The sequence below is a fragment of the Thalassophryne amazonica genome, chromosome 1 (assembly GCF_902500255.1).
Source record: "Thalassophryne amazonica chromosome 1, fThaAma1.1, whole genome shotgun sequence".
NCBI classification, from domain to species: domain Eukaryota; kingdom Metazoa; phylum Chordata; class Actinopteri; order Batrachoidiformes; family Batrachoididae; genus Thalassophryne; species Thalassophryne amazonica.
Window position 1 is genome coordinate 38,713,328 of NC_047103.1, and position 22,100 is coordinate 38,735,427.

Sequence of the window (22,100 nt, forward strand, 5' to 3'; positions counted from 1 at the left end):
GAGGCAGGCCAAAGCTTACCCCCCCCAAGCACAACATACACAGCCATTCCTGCGTAATAGATACACAGCACAATGCAACTCTACGCAGGCCCGGTGTGACAGGGTCTTTTGCACCATTAAATTTAACCCTATGCTTAATGAATAAAAGTACAGCCATTACCGGCGGAAGTTGACTAGTTTTTATCTTCAGAACAACAAGAGAATATCAAAACACAACTTACCTGTCCATGTCATCATCTTCATCATTTCCCCTCCTCCTTCGTGACCGCTCAGCACCTGGTTTGTCATATTCACCAAAGTCAGAATCTGAGGGAGAAAAAAAAAACTGTTTTACTGTTATCAGAACAATAAATGGTCAATAAATAACATACACAACAAGCAGTGGTGGCCGTAAGCTCCCTTCACATGTTGAGGGTAGGCAGAGAGAGAAAAAGTTCTAGTGGTCAATATAGCAGAATTACTGTCATCTTCAGCGGCAGATGGCTAAATTAATGTCAAAAGGGGTCATTTTTACCCGAGGCCAAATATGGCTATCGGGTATTGCGAAGGGTTTGCGCCCATCTTTCTGTTTGTCTGTGCTCAGCATAAGTCCAGTCCTACACTCTAAACATTGCAGCACGTTTAGTTATGTCTAAGGTTGGGTATCAAGAAGCATTTCTTTTCAGGTATCGTTAAGAAATGATTCGATCCACCGATATCAACTGTCTTTTTGCTTAACGATTCCCTTATAGGTCCTTCAGAGTGGCCGTTGTTTTTGAGGGTGTTTGTCGGGAAAATGATCATTTTCCCGACAAACTTTATTTTGATTGCAGACCCCGCAGCGGGTCTGCAGTCAAAATAAAGTTGTTTCTGCAGTGCGACTCCACTTTGAAGCATGAACCAATGAAACAGTGCTTCGATCCACTGGCTCACTGGTTCTTTGATTCTTCTATTCTCTTCAGAAGCGGCAAGTCCGCTTCTTAACCCCTCTCAAAGCCATTAATATATGTCAATCATGAATCACTTTTGTGTGGATTAAAGTCGCTAACTGGGACTCTTGTCTTGTTGCAGTCAAGAAACGAGAATCGTCCTCGTTCCGTTGGCACAGCTCCAAATGCTGCACGGCTCTCTGCCGAGACAGAGTCCGGTCAGAATTAATAACTTCAAAACAAATTGCTGCTTTAAATAAAATGACACCTCTTTCCAAACGCTATAATACAGACAATAAAATACAATCGACTAAAACATTTTTTTTGTCCCAAAATGAGACGTCCTGCATTCTTTATGAATTACATCCTGATATACAGAGCAGCCACAAGACCTCAGCTCAGATGTATGGAAAGACATTCATGCCAATAATGTCTGAAAGGAAATGCTTTAGACAAAATCTACAGACTTGATTGTTTACTACTGTTTATGTCCAGAGATCAAGGATCCACCAAGTAGAGTTTATTTATGTCCAGAGTTTAAGGATCCAGTGACCAATTTCATATTTATTTACTTTAAGACACAATAAAATGTTGTTGACATAGAAAACCTGTAAATCCTACTTTTAGTACACAGAAAATTCACAAGAGGTATCGGATCGATAAGCAGAATCGATAGATAAAATCTTATCAATACCCATCCCTAGTTATTTCCACTTGCTACCTCTCTTTAACATAAAGAGGTCTTACAAGTTTTGGATGTTAAACTCAACTTTATAACTCAACTTGTAAAGAAGAGCGACACAGAAGTGTTGCGACACAGACCTTGAACAAGTTCAAAGATGGCTAACCTTGACCTATTTTAAGAGGTCAAACGGTCACAATCTGTTTTCTATTTTTATGCTTATATGGCTGAGGGTATTTTAGCCTTGCTAAAATAATTGCCAATTGCTTTGTACCATTCCTGAGTACGATCCAAAAACTCCTTAAAAGTACCGTAATCACTGTCCACTTTTTAAAATCACCCAATGTAATTTCTGGCTCTTACATGTTCTCCAACCTAACAGTTTCACCAAAAACACAAAATGTTGAGCTCTGTCTACTGGCTTCCCACTGTAAAACATTAAGTGTCAGCACTTCAGGGTCAAATTTTACCTCACACCATTGCTCGTGCAAATAAATAGTTTTTCTTAGTCACTGCTCCTCAGACAGTTTTTTACTGCACATCCTCTTACTGCTATGATGACGAAAATGTAATTAATCATGCAGCATCAATAGGCAGATAGTTACTCGCAAGATACTGAGCACTTCTACTGTTGTGAGAGTAAATGATCAGCTTAGTTATTTTAAACAGATTGTTTATATATCAAATCAACATATACAGAAAACCAATAGTTAATGGCTCTAAATAAATGCCTCCATTCAAAAAGCTGCAAAAACATTTGCATGTGAATTACAAGTTATGTACAATAACTGCAAAGTATAATATCAATATTATACTCACTACAAAGGCAATTTGTATTTTCTTTAGATTTACTTGTCTCAAACTAATGCTCAACGGCACTAATTAGGGTCCCTGCACCAGCTTTTGGAGTGGATATTTACTTTTCTTCTTTTTTTTTCCTCGAGGCACAAAAGTCAATGGGCAATCTAGACCAAGCGGAGTTGAAATGTGAAATTTACAGGGTTTGTAGAGCTCAGTACCAACTGCCCTTATACAAAAAATGGCAGATAAAAAATGCTAAGTTCTACCATCAATAATAATAACTTTTTGACAAACACAAGGGTCAAAGGGTAGGGTCAAACATAGGAAAACCATATACCGTTGCGATCAGTGAAGTTAAACATTTCCAACAGTATAAGCCATGTACATTTGCACCTCAATAATTTTTTCACAAGATTGCAAAATATGCTAAATTGGCCTGAATGAACTTGTCTCTGTATTTTTTTACATAGAAAAGCCAGAATGGTGTCAAAACTTTCGTTCATGACTCTGAATAACTGGACCGGAAACCTTCAAATTTGCTGCTCTGCTTGCAATTGTCATGGCCTTGAATTTGACCATATATGATGCTCTTTACTTTATGATGGGTTGCCTCATTAATGGGATCACTGAACAGCATGAAATCGGGCAGGTATATGCATGGCCACTGTTAAGAGTTCCAGTGCCAAAATTCGTTGAACTACACCACTAGATGATGCTGTAAAGCATGTTTTCATTGAATTTCAAAGGTACAAATTGTTGAGAATTTCAAGCAGATTTTCCCTGAGTCCTATAAGGTGCTGTCTTACTGGCACAACAAAGATGATGAAAAATCATTTCTTAACAAAAATTATTTCATATTTTAAAATTCATTTTAGAACAGCCAAAAGAATTAAAAATGCACTCTACATGAATGGATGAACCAAATGCTGTCCAATTTGCCAGCTTCAACCACGATACAGTTTATGGTTCGTAAAGCACAGTACAAACTGTCTATATATATAAAAAATAGCCAGTAAAAAAAAAAAAAAAGCTAGGTGGCATTATAAATAATAAACTTTTGACAAAAAAACCCCTCTAAATTCTGATTTGTCGCACATAGGAAAACTTTATACTGTTACGGTCAGTGGATTAAGCTCTTTCCAAAAGCACAGGCCACACACCTGTTTGTGCCAAGATAGTTTTTCACAATTTGCAAAATATGCAAACTGGACCGGCATGAACTTGTCTGGATTTTTGATGCAGAACGCCCAGATTTGTGTCAAAATATTCTCTGGTGCATGACTCTGAAAAATTACGAGATTACGAGGTAGATTGGAAACTTTCAATTTTTTTTTACTTTGTTTACAAGTTACCTGACTTTGAATTTGACAATATGTGATGCTATTTAATTAATGATGGATTTTCTTATTAATGGGATTACCATATGGCATGAAATTTGACACGTAGGTAAACAGCCTAGCCATATTCAGAAAATGCCTGGTAAAACCAGCTAGGTGGTACTATAAATAATAAATACATTTTGACAAAAATAACTTCAAATAACTTGTGTAATTTCAGTCACACATAGGAAAACTTTATACTGTGTGATCGAGGTAATTAGCGCTTATCACTGGAATAGGCCCCACCCATTTGTGCTATAATACTTTTTTTGCAAAAAATTCCAAAATATGCTAAATGGGCTAACATTAACCTGTCTCTAGATTTTTTAACACAGAAAGGCCAGATTGGTGTCCAAATGTTGTTTCGTGACTGCAAAATTCGACTGGAAACTTCCCAATTTTTTGCTCTGCTTGCGAGTTTTTTTTTTTTTTTTTTTTACTTTGAGTTTGACCAAGTGCACCATTTAATTTATGATGGGTTTTCTCATTAATGAGATAACCAAATGACAGGAAATTTGGCAGGTGTATGGATGGCCTCTTAAAACTGTAGTGCCAAATTTGGTGGCACTATGCCACTAGATGGCACTGCAGAGCATATTTATATGAATTTCAGAGTAGATCTTGCCTGAGTCTTACAAGGCACCATTTTATTATTAGAGCAAAGGCATACCAAAGGTGATGATAAATCATTTAACAAATAAATCATTTCATATTTGTTATTAATTTTAGAACAGCTTAAATAACTCAAAATTCCCTCACATTGTCAAATTTGCCAGCTCAATCCAGGATACTGTTAACATTTCTTGTACTGGATTTGGTGTGCCACAAGGTGTCCTGTTGTTCAGATGTTCTTAATGACTAAGACATGCATTATAAAGATCACATTTTGAAGAACTGTCTGGTTGAATATGTGGGGTTCTGCTGTCGCCAGATGTTTCAGACTGAGCACTGATTATCCGGATGCGGTTGCAGTATGCAAGGATTGTTCTGTTTTGGTGGTAGACCAAACAGCTGACTGGTGCAATACTTCCACTATTTGGTGAGAAGTCCATCACTGCCTGGAATACAAAAGAACACATTTTGGGCAAATGTGAAAGGTTCACTTTGTGTTGCTGCTTGCTTCTCCGTGGTCCCTGCTTGGGGCAGACCTGGATCCACTGTGGCGCAGGGGTGCTTGGGCTCCTAATTTATTCACTTACAAATCTAGTGTTACCTTTTGAATCCCAATCTATGGCATTATACAAACCCAAATGCAAATAAGCAAAAAATAGCTGCAGTGATTTTTTTTTTTTAAATTTAGTTTAACTTCTATTTCATTACAGACAGTATGAACCAAAGATACAACCCTTGGCAAAAATTATGGAATCACCGGCCTCAGAGGATGTTCATTCAGTTGTTTAATTTTGTAGAAAATGGCAACTTTCTGGCTTTAAGAAACACTATAAGAAATCAGGAAAAAAAATTGTGGCAGTCAGTAATGGTTACTTTTTTAGACCAAGCAGAGGGAAAAAAAATATGGACTCACTCAATTCTGAGGAAAAAATTATGGAATCATGAAAAACAAAAGAATGCTCCAACACATCACTAGTATTTTGTTGCACCACCTCTGGCTTTTATAACAGCTTGCAGTCTCTGAGGCATGGACTTAATGAGTGACAAACAGTACTCTTCATCAATCTGGCTCCAACTTTCTCTGATTGCTGTTGCCAGATCAGCTTTGCAGGTTGGAGCCTTGTCATGGACCATTTTCTTCAACTTCCACCAAAGATTTTCAATTGGGTTAAGATCCGGACTATTTGCAGGCCATGACATTGACACTATGTGTCTTTTTGCAAGGAATGTTTTCACAGTTTTTGCTCTATGGCAAGATGCATCATCATCTTGAAAAATGATTTCATCATCCCCAAACATCCTTTCGATTGATGGGATAAGAAAAGTGTGCAAAATATCAACGTAAACTTGTGCATTTATTGATGATGTAATGACAGCCATCTCCCCAGTACCTTTACATGACATGCAGCCCCATATCATCAATGATTGTGGAAATTTACATGTTCTCTTCAGGCAGTCATCTTTATAAATCTCATTGGAACTGCACCAAACAAAAGTTCCAGCATCATCACCTTGCCCAATGCAGATTCGAGATTCATCACTGAATATGACTTTCATCCAGTCATCCACAGTCCACGATAGCTTTTCCTTATGCCATTGTAACCTTGTTTTTTTCTGTTTAGGTGTTAATGATGGCTTTTGTTTAGCTTTTCTGTATGTAAATCCCATTTCCTTTAGGCGGTTTCTTAAGGGCCTTTCACGCTGAATCCGTCAGGCCAATGCGTCAACGGATCGGGATCCGTCGAATTCGTCGAATCCGTCGGATGACGTCAGACGCGTCGCTTTCGAAGCGGCAAAAAAAAAAAAAAAGTGGGGGGCGGAGATTGCCACGTCACACTCTGGCTGTTTCCACAATCTGAAAAAGTTCAGTGATCGCCATCTTGAATTTGGGTGGCCTGAACCACAAAAAAAAGCTTTAAAAAACAGCAGTAGAACGATTCTCCCATCACCCTACTGAGAGAAGCTTTTTTTTTTTTCAGCTACTTTTCGGAGTGACGCCGACCGAGGAGGAGGATGGACGAGGAGGACCGACGATCGAACCGCGACAGCGGACCAAACCGCACGGAGAAGCCGGCCTTCAGGCATCATCACTGGGCAGACCGAGGCAGGCCGCCGGGGTGATGGAGCAGACCCAATCAGTCCGAAATCTTCCACTTTTTGGATATATGCGAAGTCCCAGTTTGCCCAACGGAGTTTAGTTCTGCAGCTTTATCGAGGTGAGAATAATGTAAAAATAAAACGTGACGTTTACTTAACTGCTTTGAAGGTTTAATGATCGGCTAACGTTAGCGTAGCCTTTTAGCACAGTTGATCTGAGGGAACACTTTAATTTCTAAATGGTTCAGTCTTTTTATTTTTACCAAATAAAGCTACAGCTTTTTTCAGACACCACAAAAGCTCAACTTTAAATAACTTATTTTTTCGGGCGTTTTTCCATCGTTCTTCCCCCCCCCCTATATATACATATATATCATCATGAGGTTTGTCACAGAAATCCTACTTTACAATCACACTGCAGTCATTGTTATATTATTTCCTGTTGCATTTATAATAAAAATTAGTATTTATTTACAGTGTCTGTTTTTCTGTTTAAAATGAGATATAAATAATCTACTAGAATAAAAAAAAAGTACAAATTTCCATGTTATTTTGTCTAAAAATAAATGTCTGAGGTTCCTTATGTTAAACAAGAAATGAAATAATCTGAAATAACAGGAGGTTTTAATTTACAGACGAAAGGTTTCTAAAGAACCATTTATTGATTTATTTAGCTATTTTAATTACAAGTGTTCTAAACTGTTTTTTAACAGTAATAAGAAATAATGAGGTAACAACAAAAAACATTTCGAAGGATTTTTCTTCAGAAAACTGCTCCATAAATGAGCAGTCCTGTGACACGTTTCTGTTTTGCACGGATCTGTGGTTTCCACCGATCCATTTTGTAGAGATCAGTGGTTTCTGCCATAGGTAGGACACCCCTTCCAAGATGGCGGCCAATGCGGTTTCTGCCACCCGTCTTCCGTGTTTTGGCCCGACGCGTTGTTCCTATTGGACAACGCAAAGGTACGTCACAGCTCAGCCAGTCGGAAGTTGGATTGGCTTGAACTTTGACTCCGTCAGCCTGCTGATAAGCGGCAATGCGCGCTCCCGTTAGATGCGTCGGTTTAGCTCGGCTTTTGACTTGACGCATCTGACACATCTAAAACGCAACGCGTCTCATTGAAAATAATGCTTTTTAGACCGATTTTTGACGCATTTGACGCATCTGACGGATTCAGTGTGAAAGGCCCATTACAGTTCGGTCACAGACGTTGACTCCAGTTTCCTCCCATTCGTTCATTTGTTTTGTTGTGCATTTTCGATTTTTGAGACATATTGCTTTAAGTTTTCTGTCTTGACGCCTTGACGTCTTCCTTGGTCTACCAGTATGTTTGCCTTTAACAACCTTCCCATGTTTGTATTTGGTCCAGAGTTTAGACACAGCTGACTGTGAACAACCAACATCTTTTGCAATATTGCGTGATGATTTACCCTCTTTTATGAGTTTGATAATCCTCTCCTCCCGCCATGATTCATGTCAGTCCAATTGGTGCAACAGCTCTCCAAGGTGTGATCACTCCTTTTTAGATGCAGACTAACGAGCAGATCTGATTTGATGCAGGTGTTAGTTTTGGGGATGAAAATTTACAGGGTGATTCCATAATTTATTCCTCAGAATTGAGTGAGTCCATATTTTTTTCCCTCTGCTTGGTCTAAAAAAGTAACCGTTACTGACTGCCACAATTTTTTTTCTTGATTTCTTATAGTGTTTCTTAAAGCCAGAAAGTCGCCATTTGAAATGACTTTAGTTTTGTGTCATGTCTGTGATCTGCTTTTTTTCTACAAAATTAAACAACTGAATGAACATCCTCTGAGGCCGGTGATTCCATAATTTTTGCCAGGGGTTGTAGTTCATGTTTTGCGTGATCCATTTCTCATATAAAAATTCCTGCATTTCAGGCTTGCAAAACATTCCAAATAAAAGTTGGTACAGGGACAATTCATTGAAAAGATTAGAGGCCCATGCTTGTAGAGGCCAAACCTCTGCCAACACTAGTTTTCAATTCCACAAATTTTTATCTTGGAAAAAAAAATGTCAAGGTCAAGGTCCTGTTAAAAGTGGCTTTTCAGCTAATTTAGATGTGATCAAATGTCAGGAGTATGTATTTAGTTCATACACTTGAATTAAAGTTGTATTGTGGTGTTGTCAGTATTTTTTTTTACTTTTTCAGTTTCTGAATTATTTTTCAGATAATTTTCACAGAACATTGGTTATCCCTCCTATGCACAATTTGTCATTGCTTTTCGATTGATAACTGGAAGACAGACAAACTGATAAAATTGGAACCGACATCCAATTTTGGTGGTGTAGGTAAATCCATAACAGAAAAATGAGAGTGACTGAGGCACTTTTGATTTGAGATATAATGCAAAATGTACACCAAATGGGCTTTTCAATATAAAATTTAAATGTCCATAAAATCCTCAAGCTGGATCAGACTTAAGACCAATCTCAATTCTCTTTTGTACCCCTTCCCCTTGGCCGTACCCCTACACCTACCCCGTTAAAACAACGGGTAAGGCGAAGGGGTATGCCTCTAGCCCTATGAATTGAGACCCCCCCCCCCCCGGAATTGCCCGTCTCAAAGTGCCATCTACACTGTTTGTCAAAATGGCAACCGAAGCGAAACTTGTTGCAGCAGCCTGTTTGCTATTTTTATTTTCTCGCCTTTCTACGTAAATGCAAAAAATAATAGAAGTCGCAGATTTCTTCAACACATCGCAATCATGTCGGAGAATTTTGTGGTATTAATCATCAATTTAATTAATAATAATAATTAATAGTATTAATAATTAATTAATTAGTAATTAATTAATGTTAACCCTCTGGGGTCCAAGGGCATTTTTTGGACAGTTCACTCGCCTGGCATAAATGTTTTATTATTGCTGTTAACAGCTCTCCCTGCATCCCACAATCAAGTTTTATGTCTCTTTTTTTCAGGACAACCTGTGCTTTCATAATATATATGCTTTTGTTGTGTTTTATAAGTGCAATAAAGATTTACAATCAGAAATAAAGGAAAAAGTAAAGCGGAAAGTATTTTTCCACACACATTTATTCAAAACACACAGCAAACTATAATAAACAACTGTTTTGACACTTTATAAAGGTAATTTGAGGTCTTGTGTGAAAGACTGTACAATAAAAAGGTTCAAACAAATACAAATGCACATTTTGAACACTATATACAAAATGGTCTATGCGTTTTGTTCATCTTGTTCATCTCAAAGCAATTTCTGTCTCCTATTACACAAAGGTTACATCACAAACTTCTACGGTGTTTTGGAGTGTTCTGTCCTGCTCCTAATGCAGCTTTCATTTACACTTTCGCCCACTCTGGCTCCTTACAGTCTGAGGAGCGGCCCTCTCCCTCACTCCATTGATATGGTAAACAGTGCTTTACACCGAGAAAGCAACAGAGTTATCCAGTAACACACATGCAAACTAGTGGAGCAATCCTGATAGTTACACACTTTGTTTGAGCACGTGAGATTGTCATTAGAGGCTCTCCGTCATGTTGGAAGTAGACAAGTGAGGGATGCCACCAAGACTTGAATTTGACTTGGGTAAGTTTAACTGTTGCTATGAATGATATTAATATGCAATGAACGTATCCCAGAATATTTAAACAGGAATCACTTTAAATGTTCTATAATACAGTGCAGAAGGCACTCACACCAAAGCACCAGACAAAACAAAACTTCTACCTACCCTGTTTATCTATTACCAGAAACAAAAACAGTTTTCATAGGCCTTGTGTATTTCACACTGTATTTTCTGTAATTATTCATTACAGTAATTGGAGTTATGCTGAAAATCCTCTCATCCCTTCCAAATGATGATATTGCTTATTAATACATTGTTATTGTTTTTTTTAACAGCTGCCCACCAGCTTATTCTTATATCCAGAGGGACAAGGTGAAAAAGTAAATTCATAACACTTGTGTGGCTTGTTCATTTAACACTGAGAAATAGTGTTTGGAGAACAGCAAGAAGTCAGAGTCCATCTGGTTGTTTGACCATGTGATGTGTCTGCAGTATGCATAAAAGCATAGTACCATGCACACACCAAAAGGTATGGGGAGTTCTGCTTCTTTTTATTCCAGAAGGTGGTTCTCTGTAAGTTGCTGGACTTCAGTGGCTACATCAGAAGAAACTACAGAGTGGTGGACCCAGAAAATGTTAGAAGCTAGAAAATTAAAGACACCTGATGAGCAGGAAACCAGGCTGAAGAATGGAGAACAGAGGATGTCATTGGTATATAAACAAAGAGAATTAAATAATTCATAAGTACCATATTAATGAAAAAAAAACTTTTTTTAATGCTCTGTCATGTAAACAACACCATGTATCATATTTAAAAATCACCAGTTGGTCTAGACCATAGGTGTCAAACTGATTCCAGAAAGGGCCAAGAGAGTGCAGGTTTTCTTTGTAACCACCAACTCCACCAAGTGATTTCACTGTTGAACTCTTCCCATCTGCTCAAAGTGATGTTCATCAGTGAAATCACCTGCTGGAGTTGGTGGTTACAAAGAAAACCTGCAACCTCTTGGCCCTCTCTGGAATCAGTTTGACACCTATGGTCTAGACTATGCGGTGTACCAGGTGAGCATATGGCTTTTTGTGTGGTGAGACATCCTAAATAAAAGGTGCCCTGACACTTGCACGACTTTGATCCGCGCACTTGCACGCATTTCGTTGCGACACTGCCACCTGCTGTGTTCCCAGCTGGATGCCGTGCTTTATTCCACTGGATGCTGCGCTTGTGCGCTGGACGTTGCGTATATAAAACAATTATTTTGTAGCAGATTAACCATTTTCTCTCAGAGCTGACTGTTGAAAACAACTCTAATCGCTTCTGGAATCACAGAGGACCACTTCAGCTGCCGCTCCCCCCCCCCCGTGCGCTTAATGAAGTGGAGAACGCATTGGAACTGTCTAAAATTATTTGATTATTGAAATTATTTGTAATGTTTATATTGTAATATCTTGGTAAAAAAAAGTTGCATATTCATTCCTTCTTATGAGTAGCTGCAAAAATATGTTTATGATAGATTTAATATCTCGTTATAATCGTTCAGGGTTTATAATCGTTATAAACCCTCCTAGCAGGAAAGTATATAGTGCTGTCCATTCTCTGCAGACCAGCTGAAGTCTTCAAGTGAGGTGGTGTCACCCTGATGGACAAGATCCACAACCTTTTATTATGCATATGGCAGAGCGAGGATATGCCTGACCAATTCAGTGACGCTGTTATCATTACCATCTTCAAACGAAAAGGAGACTCCCGTGACTGTGACAACCATCGCGGTATCTCTCTTCTGGCCATTGCCACCAAAATCCTCACTAAGATCATGCAATTGCCCCTATATTGTTCATCATCTTCTTTGGCACTATGCTTGATGAGGCACTATCTAATTGCAGAGACCAAGGAGTCTACATCAGGTTTAGATCCGATGGTGGCATATTTAATATCTTAAGACCGCGCCAAAACCAAGGTCGGCCACCAGCTTGTCCAAGATTTATTCTTCGTTGATGACTGTGCTCTTTTCTCCCACATCGAGGCAGGACTGCAATTACTGGTCAGCAGCTTCTCTGCAGCCTCACAGCGTTAAGTTCTGTACCAGCCCCCATCCAAACACACAGTACATCAATCCAGCAGTATGTATTGATGGCAAGCTTCTGAAGAATACATCTGCTTTCCTGTACTTAGGGAGCATTCTTTCGAGTGATGCCCAACTGGATAGAGAGATCTCCAGCCGCATCGGAAAGGCAAGCACATCCTTCGGACGCCTGCATAAGAGGGTATGGAATAGCCACACCATAACTCCACCTACGAAAGTTGCTGTGTATCGAGCTGTCGTCTTAAGTACCCTTCTCTATGGAGGAGAGTGCTGAACAACATACCGCCGCCAAATCCAGCAACTCCAGGCCTTTCAGCAATGCTGTGTTAGAAAAATTCTGAAGATATCCTGGGAGGAAAAAGTGTAAAATCTTGAGGGGTTACACAGATCTAAGTATCAATCTGTTGACAGCATTATCATGAAAAAACAACACCAATGGACAGGTCACCTCATCCGTATGTACAATCATAGAACTCCTAAGTAGTTATTCTATGGCGAGCTCGCCTGCGGTGAGCGACGAGCTGGAAGACACAGAAGCACGACAAAGACTCCATAAAGGACTCTCTCAAGAAGTGTGGCATTGCTGTTTGTGAGCTTGAACTGCTAGCACAAAACCGCCCACTCTGGAAAGCCACCATTCAGAATGGAATTTCCACCTTTGAGGAAAAGAGGGCTTACAACATCCACCAGGCCTGCCTTCGGCAAAAAGCCCCTGACTCTGCTGACGCCCCTTATAGATGTGCCACCTGCTCAAGGCCGTGTGGATCAGCTGCTGAACTCGCAGCCCATACCCACACCATCCACCACCAGCAGTCTTCATCGACTTCGACGTGACATTCATGTGTATATATATATATATATATATATAAAATCGTTCATACGAGCTGCACTGTGATGCAGTGCACTGACACAATCACTCCTATTCACATGCAGTGTTTTTTAATTGTTTGTGCAATGTTCACATGAAGTTCACGTAATTAATGCATGATGGAGAGTTTGAACATTTCAAAACATTTTCTTCGCGCACTTGCACAAAGCCACGCACACTTTCCAATGGTTTACAGCGACTTTGAGATGAGTTTACTCTCCTGCAGGGCAGAGTGTGTGCAAGTGCACGGATCACAGTCGTGCAAGTGTCAGAGCACCTTAACAGATCATCTATGACGTCTCTGCAGCACACCCAGTGAAACTCTTGTTAGATTTAATGTCATGTGGTAGCACTTCTAGCAGCTATCATTTGCTTCATCTGATAGGCCCACTTAATGCATCATTACTGAGAAAATAAGATACTCATTACTTTTATTGTCAACATCAAAGGAAACAATTAGGAGAATCACCGCGCAGTACACCAACATATGCTTTAATAAACACCAAACACCAAGCTAGCCTGTTACCTGCTGGTTCAGATGCTAAGAGGATAAATGGAATAGGATTAATAAATGGAATAGTTTTGACTGTGTTGCATGCTTGGTTTGCAAAGTAAGGGTTAAACAATATCAGCATCCATTGGATTCTATGACATGTGACATATGCTACCCTGTAACATGATAACTAAGCATGATACATGATGCAAACTATTCCTTTTTAAAACCGTATTCACCCAACTAATAATTTGCATCACTTTTTACCAAAATTGGAGCAACTTTAACTTTTGACCCCTGTACAAATTGAAATTGACCTTTCTCAGTGTTCTTGCTGTTTTTACCCCATAACTCCAGACCATTCATTCACAGGTAGTCCAAACTATACCTTTTTGGAATCTTTATGATCAGACAAATAATATGAAATACCTTTCAATATGATTGGAGCACTTTTAAATTTTGACCCCTGTGTAATATTTCAATTGACCCCTTTTTGGCCGCCTATTGAAAGTTCACGTGGGTACCCGGCATTTTTAAAAGAGTAATGTCTAAGGAGTATGTGTGCCAAATTTGGTGCTTGTATCACCATTTGAAGCATTTTTTTTCAGTTATCCGCTGCACTAAATATAAAATCAACAATAATGACAATAATAATAATATTAAAGCAAACAGAGCTCTGGTATCGGATCGGAAAAGTATCGGTATCGGCAGATATCCAAATTCAGGTATCAGAATTGGCTCGGAAGTGAAAAATTGTGGATCGGTGCATTCCTAATCTAAAGCCATTTGATTCTTGACGTTTTTTCCATTTGAGTCTCAAACTGTTTGATTTCTGGTCTCACAAGGTGGACTGTCCCGTTCTCCACCTTGTGAAAGCTGAAAACGCAGTTTATGAACGAGCGAACACAGCTCCTGTCACTTTAAAATCCAGCATGCCGGTATACTGCTGGCTTCCGGGTTTGACTACGTCACACGCATACCCTCCATAGAAAACCTACAGGTGACATCACACAGGCTTTGTCCAGTCTGTGGCTGTTTGTCAACCACTGACACAACACGCTGACAGGCCATGTTGTGAAAACTGCATAGAAGCTGTGTATACTCAAAAGCAGCCAGTAAGCAGGGGTGGGAATCTCTAGGCATCTCAATTCAATTCAAAGGGCTACAACTCGATTATAACATCATTAGTGATGCAGCTTTTTAAAAAAAATGTAAACAGAATTTCTTTTTCCCCCACTGTATGACGACATGGTACTTGTAATGACCCATAATAAGTTCTTTAACAGCTCTCAGCCATATTTGCACCCACGTGGCTGCCATTCACTGATTCAAAAATTCTAAAACAAGGTGGGAGGAGGGGGGGCTTGCCCAAATTATTGTGGCCAGCCTAAGGCACAGCTGTGCAATAATCATGTTGTCTAATCAGCATCTTATGTCACACCTGTGAGGTGGAACGAATTATCTCGGCAAAGGAGAAGTGCTCACTAACACAGATTTACACAGATTTGTGAACAATATTTGAGAGAAATAGGTATTTTGTGTATACAGAAAATGTTTTAGCTCTGTTTTAGCTCTGAGTTTAGCTCATGAAAAGTGGGAGCAAAAACAAAAGTGGTGCATCCATATTTTTGTTATATGTAGTTAGCAGCTGAGCCGATTTGACTGGTATCATCACTGACCAACTTTGGAAATCATGACATTTTGTACTGATATACTGACCTGTTGCACCTGTCATAACCAGGTATCATTACCTACCATTGTACATTACTCCTACTACTGCTGCTATGTGCAAAAATTGCCCAAAATGCCTTCAAAAGTGGGCTTTTACTTGGGATTGGATGAACAAGCCAAAACTTTATCAATTTATTGATCTTGGCCATGTATTCATTGACTCAAGCATTGCAATCATTAATCGAGCGTAGAAATCCTGTAAGCTCATTCGCTCATAATGAATGACATGTTGTTGTTCTTGTTAACAGTGCTAATTAATATACTTTTTTGGTTTTGCTGGATGATTAATGGGATTTATTTTCATCACGAGAAGAAAGCTAAAGAGACAACAGATAGCTGTGCTGACCGTTGGTGTGAATAAATGGAGTGCTGTGATGCTAATAAAATAATTGCAGAAAGGACTTTCTGCTTTTAAAATGTTATTTTTCTTCTTGTTGGTGTCTTCCTTCAAAGAAACACACCCAGAGCACCATAACACCAAGGGATTTCTTTAAAACACTGTGTGTATTCATAAGCAGCTTCCACGATAAGGAATGAAGGTATTTTCAAATGGCATCTTCTGTTGATAACAGTTTTCCACGGGCTGCAATGATGAATCCAGCTGAAAGTACGAAACATGCAAGATTAAAAGATTTTATTTATTCAGTTTGCCGCTTTGAAACACTGTAGCCTTCTGCTGCTACACTGATAAGCTCCTTACACCTGTTATGCATAGGCTCCCGTATTCTGTTTTTTTTTTTTTTTTTTGTGGAAGTGTTACAGCACCAAATGCAGGCCTTGCACCTGTACTGCAGTGTTTTTGGCTACAGAAAAGATGAGTCTGCAATATAGTCACATACCGCAACATATATCACTATAATCAAAAATTAAAATTAAAAATAAACAAAAATCTAGTAACATGCAGCCCTAGTAAAATTAAACCATTAAAACCTTTAACCAGACTTTGACTGTGAAAAATATCACCAACATGGAAAATTAACAATTAAAAAAAAATTTCAGTGATTGAAAAAGGTCACAACTGCTTTCGGGCTTCAAGAATTAACTTTTCTGCTCTTCAATTTGGCCGAAGTCACACAGACCTCTATGATCTGGATTACACCAAAGCAACAGCTATTCTTAAGTTTATACATTATAAAACGCTCGGCAGGAGGTACAGCTGATGATTATGTCAGCTATGAGAGTATCAAAAATAAATAATGTGGACACTGCGTGTACACAGACACGCACACAAAGACCAAATTAAATGTGTACTGTAAAAAAAAAAAAAAAAAAAAGACTATCGTCTGACTGTATTTTGATTCAGAAGGCAATTTTGAATAGAAAACAAATACAGGTGAGTACGAATACATCTGAACACAATTTTGGAATACACAGTCGATATTTGTCCAAGACCGGAAGAGGACTTACTTTGACCATTTGTCCTGAACATGCTGTGATTGGTCAAGCGTGTCGAGTACAATGACATCATCACGTGACCCACTTTAGCGGGTCTGGTTACACTTTAACTGCTATATACACACCGAGAGCAGACAAAACACAGGGACATATTTTAAAGCGCTACATTTCTTTAATCATGCCAACGAACTAAAGTATTTTCAGACGTCGTTTTGCAAAATCAGGATGCTTCACGTGGATAACTTTTCATCAGGCTGTGATGATGAATCTGACTAAAATGACATAACAGGTAAGATTAAGACTTTATATTTACTCTGTGTGTGAATGGCTTTAATATTATTTGAAACAGTCTGAACTGTTTGCATGAGGACTGCAGCTTTCAGTTACTCAGCCGGTGCATTTCTCAGAGAACACAGGTGCTTTGTGCCACAACAACAGCAATAAGGCCCCATAAAAAAAACTTTAGTTTATCATCCCCGCCCGCATGCTGAAATCAGCACGCATCAATTTTTATTTATTTATTGACAAATTTCATTGACACCAGTACAGCTGGTGCAAGAACTGGTGTCGCGGCAGACGCTCAGAAATGACACTGCTAACACTCGAAATGATGGATGTGTAGTGAAGGCAGGGCGGATCGATTTTTAGAGGAGACCGTTCAGTCGGCAACACCGGCATGCCTGCTAAGTGGTGAGTGTGCTTTGGCCGCAGACAACCAAAGTTTACCAAGCCAGGCCCAGAACTTGCCACTTGACAATGGAGGTAGCTTGGATGCTAAGTACAACAGTTGCAAGGTGAGTTTTTCCTAAGGGAGTTGGAGCTCTGTGCTGACACATTTCATTCCGTGTGCCTTCTGGCGAACTGTAGCTGAAATTTCAGATCTTCTTTTGTATGTGTGGGGAATATAAACAACATATTCGGTTCACAGTAGAAATTTGGCCGACAGTAGAGATTTAGACTCAACCGACCAATCGCGGTAATGCTTGTTGATGACATCTTCGTATCTTCCTCAGTGACTCTGAATGACTGGAAAACGCTGCAGTCAGTGCTTTGGTCACAGGCTCCATCTCCACCTCGGCAGATTAAAACTTCTTGTAAGAGTGTAAAATTACAAGCTATTTTAACCCTCTGGAGTCCCCTGAATTTGGTCATTTAAAAATCACATGACCGAATTAAGCAACTGCCCCTTCAAATTCAGCAGACTCAGTCTCTGTTTCAATGCGTTGTAAAAGTGCACGCTTCAAGCTTTATACAAGTTTTTAAATTCTGTTAATAGGCCTGCTATAACCTGAATTATGATTAATAATTTCCGCAATGTTTTTTTTTTGTGAATTTTATGGTCATATTTGGTGCACGTATTTGCAGAAAGCTGCAGTAAACAGTCTCACATTTCCTCATTCAACTGCGCTGACAGCTCCATCTTGGGGCAGAAGAGCAGAGAAAAAAAAACCCACGCCTTCCGCTTTATCATCCCCACGACATGAGGCAATCAGGATCAGCTACCCACGTGGTGGCATCTTTGAGGTCTTTCTGGATGAAACGCCACCAAAAGCAATCAATCAATCAATCAATCAATTTTTTTATATAGCGCCAAATCACAACAAACAGTTGCCCCAAGGCGCTTTATATTGTAAGGCAAGGCCATACAATAATTATGTAAAACCCCAACGGTCAAAACGACCCCCTGTGAGCAAGCACTTGGCTACAGTGGGAAGGAAAAACTCCCTTTTAACAGGAAGAAACCTCCAGCAGAACCAGGCTCAGGGAGGGGCAGTCTTCTGCTGGGACTGGTTGGGGCTGAGGGAGAGAACAAGGAAAAAGACATGCTGTGGAGGGGAGCAGAGATCGATCACTAATGATTAAATGCAGAGTGGTGCATACAGAGCAAAAAGAGAAAGAAACAGTGCATCATGGGAACCCCCCAGCAGTCTACGTCTATAGCAGCATAACTAAGGGATGGTTCAGGGTCACCTGATCCAGCCCTAACTATAAGCTTTAGCAAAAAGGAAAGTTTTAAGCCTAATCTTAAAAGTAGAGAGGGTGTCTGTCTCCCTGATCTGAACTGGGAGCTGGTTCCACAGGAGAGGAGCCTGAAAGCTGAAGGCTCTGCCTCCCATTCTACTCTTACAAACCCTAGGAACTACAAGTAAGCCTGCAGTCTGAGAGCGAAGCGCTCTATTGGGGTGATATGGTACTACGAGGTCCCTAAGATAAGATGGGACCTGATTATTCAAAACCTTATAAGTAAGAAGAAGAATTTTAAATTCTATTCTAGAATTAACAGGAAGCCAATGAAGAGAGGCCAATATGGGTGAGATATGCTCTCTCCTTCTAGTCCCCGTCAGTACTCTAGCTGCAGCATTTTGAATTAACTGAAGGCTTTTTAGGGAACTTTTAGGACAACCTGATAATAATGAATTACAATAGTCCAGCCTAGAGGAAATAAATGCATGAATTAGTTTTTCAGCATCACTCTGAGACAAGACCTTTCTGATTTTAGAGATATTGCGTAAATGCAAAAAAGCAGTCCTACATATTTGTTTAATATGCGCTTTGAATGACATATCCTGATCAAAAATGACTCCAAGATTTCTCACAGTATTACTAGAGGTCAGGGTAATGCCATCCACAGTAAGGATCTGGTTAGACACCATGTTTCTAAGATTTGTGGGGCCAAGTACAATAACTTCAGTTTTATCTGAGTTTAAAAGCAGGAAATTAGAGGTCATCCATGTCTTTATGTCTGTAAGACAATCCTGCAGTTTAGCTAATTGGTGTGTGTCCTCTGGCTTCATGGATAGATAAAGCTGGGTATCATCTGCGTAACAATGAAAATTTAAGCAATACCGTCTAATAATACTGCCTAAGGGAAGCATGTATAAAGTGAATAAAATTGGTCCTAGCACAGAACCTTGTGGAACTCCATAATTAACTTTAGTCTGTGAAGAAGATTCCCCATTTATATGAACAAATTGTAATCTATTAGACAAATATGATTCAAACCACCGCAGCGCAGTGCCTTTAATACCTATGGCATGCTCTAATCTCTGTAATAAAATTTTATGGTCAACAGTATCAAAAGCAGCACTGAGGTCTAACAGAACAAGCACAGAGATGAGTCCACTGTCCGAGGCCATAAGAAGATCATTTGTAACCTTCACTAATGCTGTTTCTGTACTATGATGAATTCTAAAACCTGACTGAAACTCTTCAAATAGACCATTCCTCTGCAGATGATCAGTTAGCTGTTTTACAACTACCCTTTCAAGAATTTTTGAGAGAAAAGGAAGGTTGGAGATTGGCCTATAATTAGCTAAGATAGCTGGGTCAAGTGATGGCTTTTTAAGTAATGGTTTAATTACTGCCACCTTAAAAGCCTGTGGTACATAGCCAACTAACAAAGATAGATTGATCATATTCAAGATCGAAGCATTAAATAATGGTAGGGCTTCCTTGAGCAGCCTGGTAGGAATGGGGTCTAATAAACATGTTGATGGTTTGGATGAAGTAACTAATGAAAATAACTCAGACAGAACAATCGGAGAGAAAGAGTCTAACCAAATACCGGCATCACTGAAAGCAGCCAAAGATAACGATATGTCTTTGAGATGGTTATGAGTAATTTTTTCTCTAACAGTTAAAATTTTGTTAGCAAAGAAAGTCATGAAGTCATTACTAGTTAAAGTTAATGGAATACTCAGCTCAATAGCGCTCTGACTCTTTGTCAGCCTGGCTACAGTGCTGAAAAGAAACCTGGGGTTGTTCTTATTTTCTTCAATTAGTGATGAGTAGAAAGATGTCCTAGCTTTACGGAGGGCTTTTTTATAGAGCAACAGACTCTTTTTCCAGGCTAAGTGAAGATCTTCTAAATTAGTGAGACGCCATTTCCTCTCCAACTTACGGGTTATCTGCTTTAAGCTACGAGTTTGTGAGTTATACCACAGAGTCAGACACTTCTGATTTAAAGCTCTCTTTTTCAGAGGAGCTACAGCATCCAAAGTTGTCTTCAATGAGGATGTAAAACTATTGACGAGATACTCTATCTCACTTACAGAGTTTAGGTAGCTACTCTGCACTGTGTTGGTATATGGCATTAGAGAACATAAAGAAGGAATCATATCCTTAAACCTAGTTACAGCGCTTTCTGAAAGACTTCTAGTGTAATGAAACTTATTCCCCACTGCTGGGTAGTCCATCAGAGTAAATGTAAATGTTATTAAGAAATGATCAGACAGAAGGGAGTTTTCAGGGAATACTGTTAAGTCTTCTATTTCCATACCATAAGTCAGAACAAGATCTAAGATATGATTAAAGTGGTGGGTGGACTCATTTACTTTTTGAGCAAAGCCAATAGAGTCTAATAATAGATTAAATGCAGTGTTGAGGCTGTCATTCTCAGCATCTGTGTGGATGTTAAAATCGGCCACTATAATTATCTTATCTGAGCTAAGCACTAAGTCAGACAAAAGGTCTGAAAATTCACAGAGAAACTCACAGTAACGACCAGGTGGACGATAGATAATAACAAATAAAACTGGTTTTTGGGACTTCCAATTTGGATGGACAAGACTAAGAGACAAGCTTTCAAATGAATTAAAGCTCTGTCTGGGTTTTTGATTAATTAATAAGCTGGAATGGAAGATTGCTGCTAATCCTCCGCCTCGGCCCGTGCTACGAGCATTCTGACAGTTAGTGTGACTCTGGGGTGTTGACTCATTTAAACTAACATATTCATCCTGCTGTAACCAGGTTTCTGTTAGGCAGAATAAATCAATATGTTGATCAATTATTATATTATTTACCAACAGGGACTTAGAAGAGAGAGACCTAATGTTTAATAGACCACATTTAACTGTTTTAGTCTGTGGTGCAGTTGAAGGTGCTATATTATTTTTTCTTTTTGAATTTTTATGCTTAAATAGATTTTTGCTGGTTATTGGTGGTCTGGGAGCAGGCACCGTCTCTACGGGGATGGGGTAATGAGGGGATGGCAGGGGGAGAGAAGCTGCAGAGAGGTGTGTAAGACTACAACTCTGCTTCCTGGTCCCAACCCTGGATAGTCACGGTTTGGAGGATTTAAGAAAATTGGCCAGATTTCTAGAAATGAGAGCTGCTCCATCCAAAGTGGGATGGATGCCGTCTCTCCTAACAAGACCAGGTTTTCCCCAGAAGCTTTGCCAATTATCTATGAAGCCCACCTCAAAAGCAGACAAACTAACATTGCCTCCTGCTGGACAGAAGCAGGAATGGTGAAATAAGATTATTCCAATGCACAAAAATACATGTCTAACAAGTCAGAGAATCAGCTGCTCAAATATCTTTTTTGTTTTTATTTGTTTATTTTTATCAATTTAGGTTTGCAAAGGGACTTTATGGCCCATTCAAAAACACATCCATTATAACTTTTATATACCGTGATATATACCGTTACCGTGAAGGGATTCGATTTATATTGTGATATAAATTTTAAGTCATATCGCCCAGTCCTATTCTTCTGAAGAAA

The 22,100-nt window shown here is 39.2% G+C and overlaps 1 protein-coding gene across 1 annotated transcript in view; it reads right to left on the minus strand.

The window, feature by feature from the left end:
• The window catches only part of rbm33a (RNA binding motif protein 33a), a 58,181-nt gene that overhangs the window by 34,980 nt on the left and 1,101 nt on the right, over window positions 1-22,100 (minus strand). The window contains 1 exon segment of the mRNA XM_034177614.1: window positions 218-306. Within this exon segment, the coding sequence (XP_034033505.1) occupies window positions 218-306 (89 nt within the window).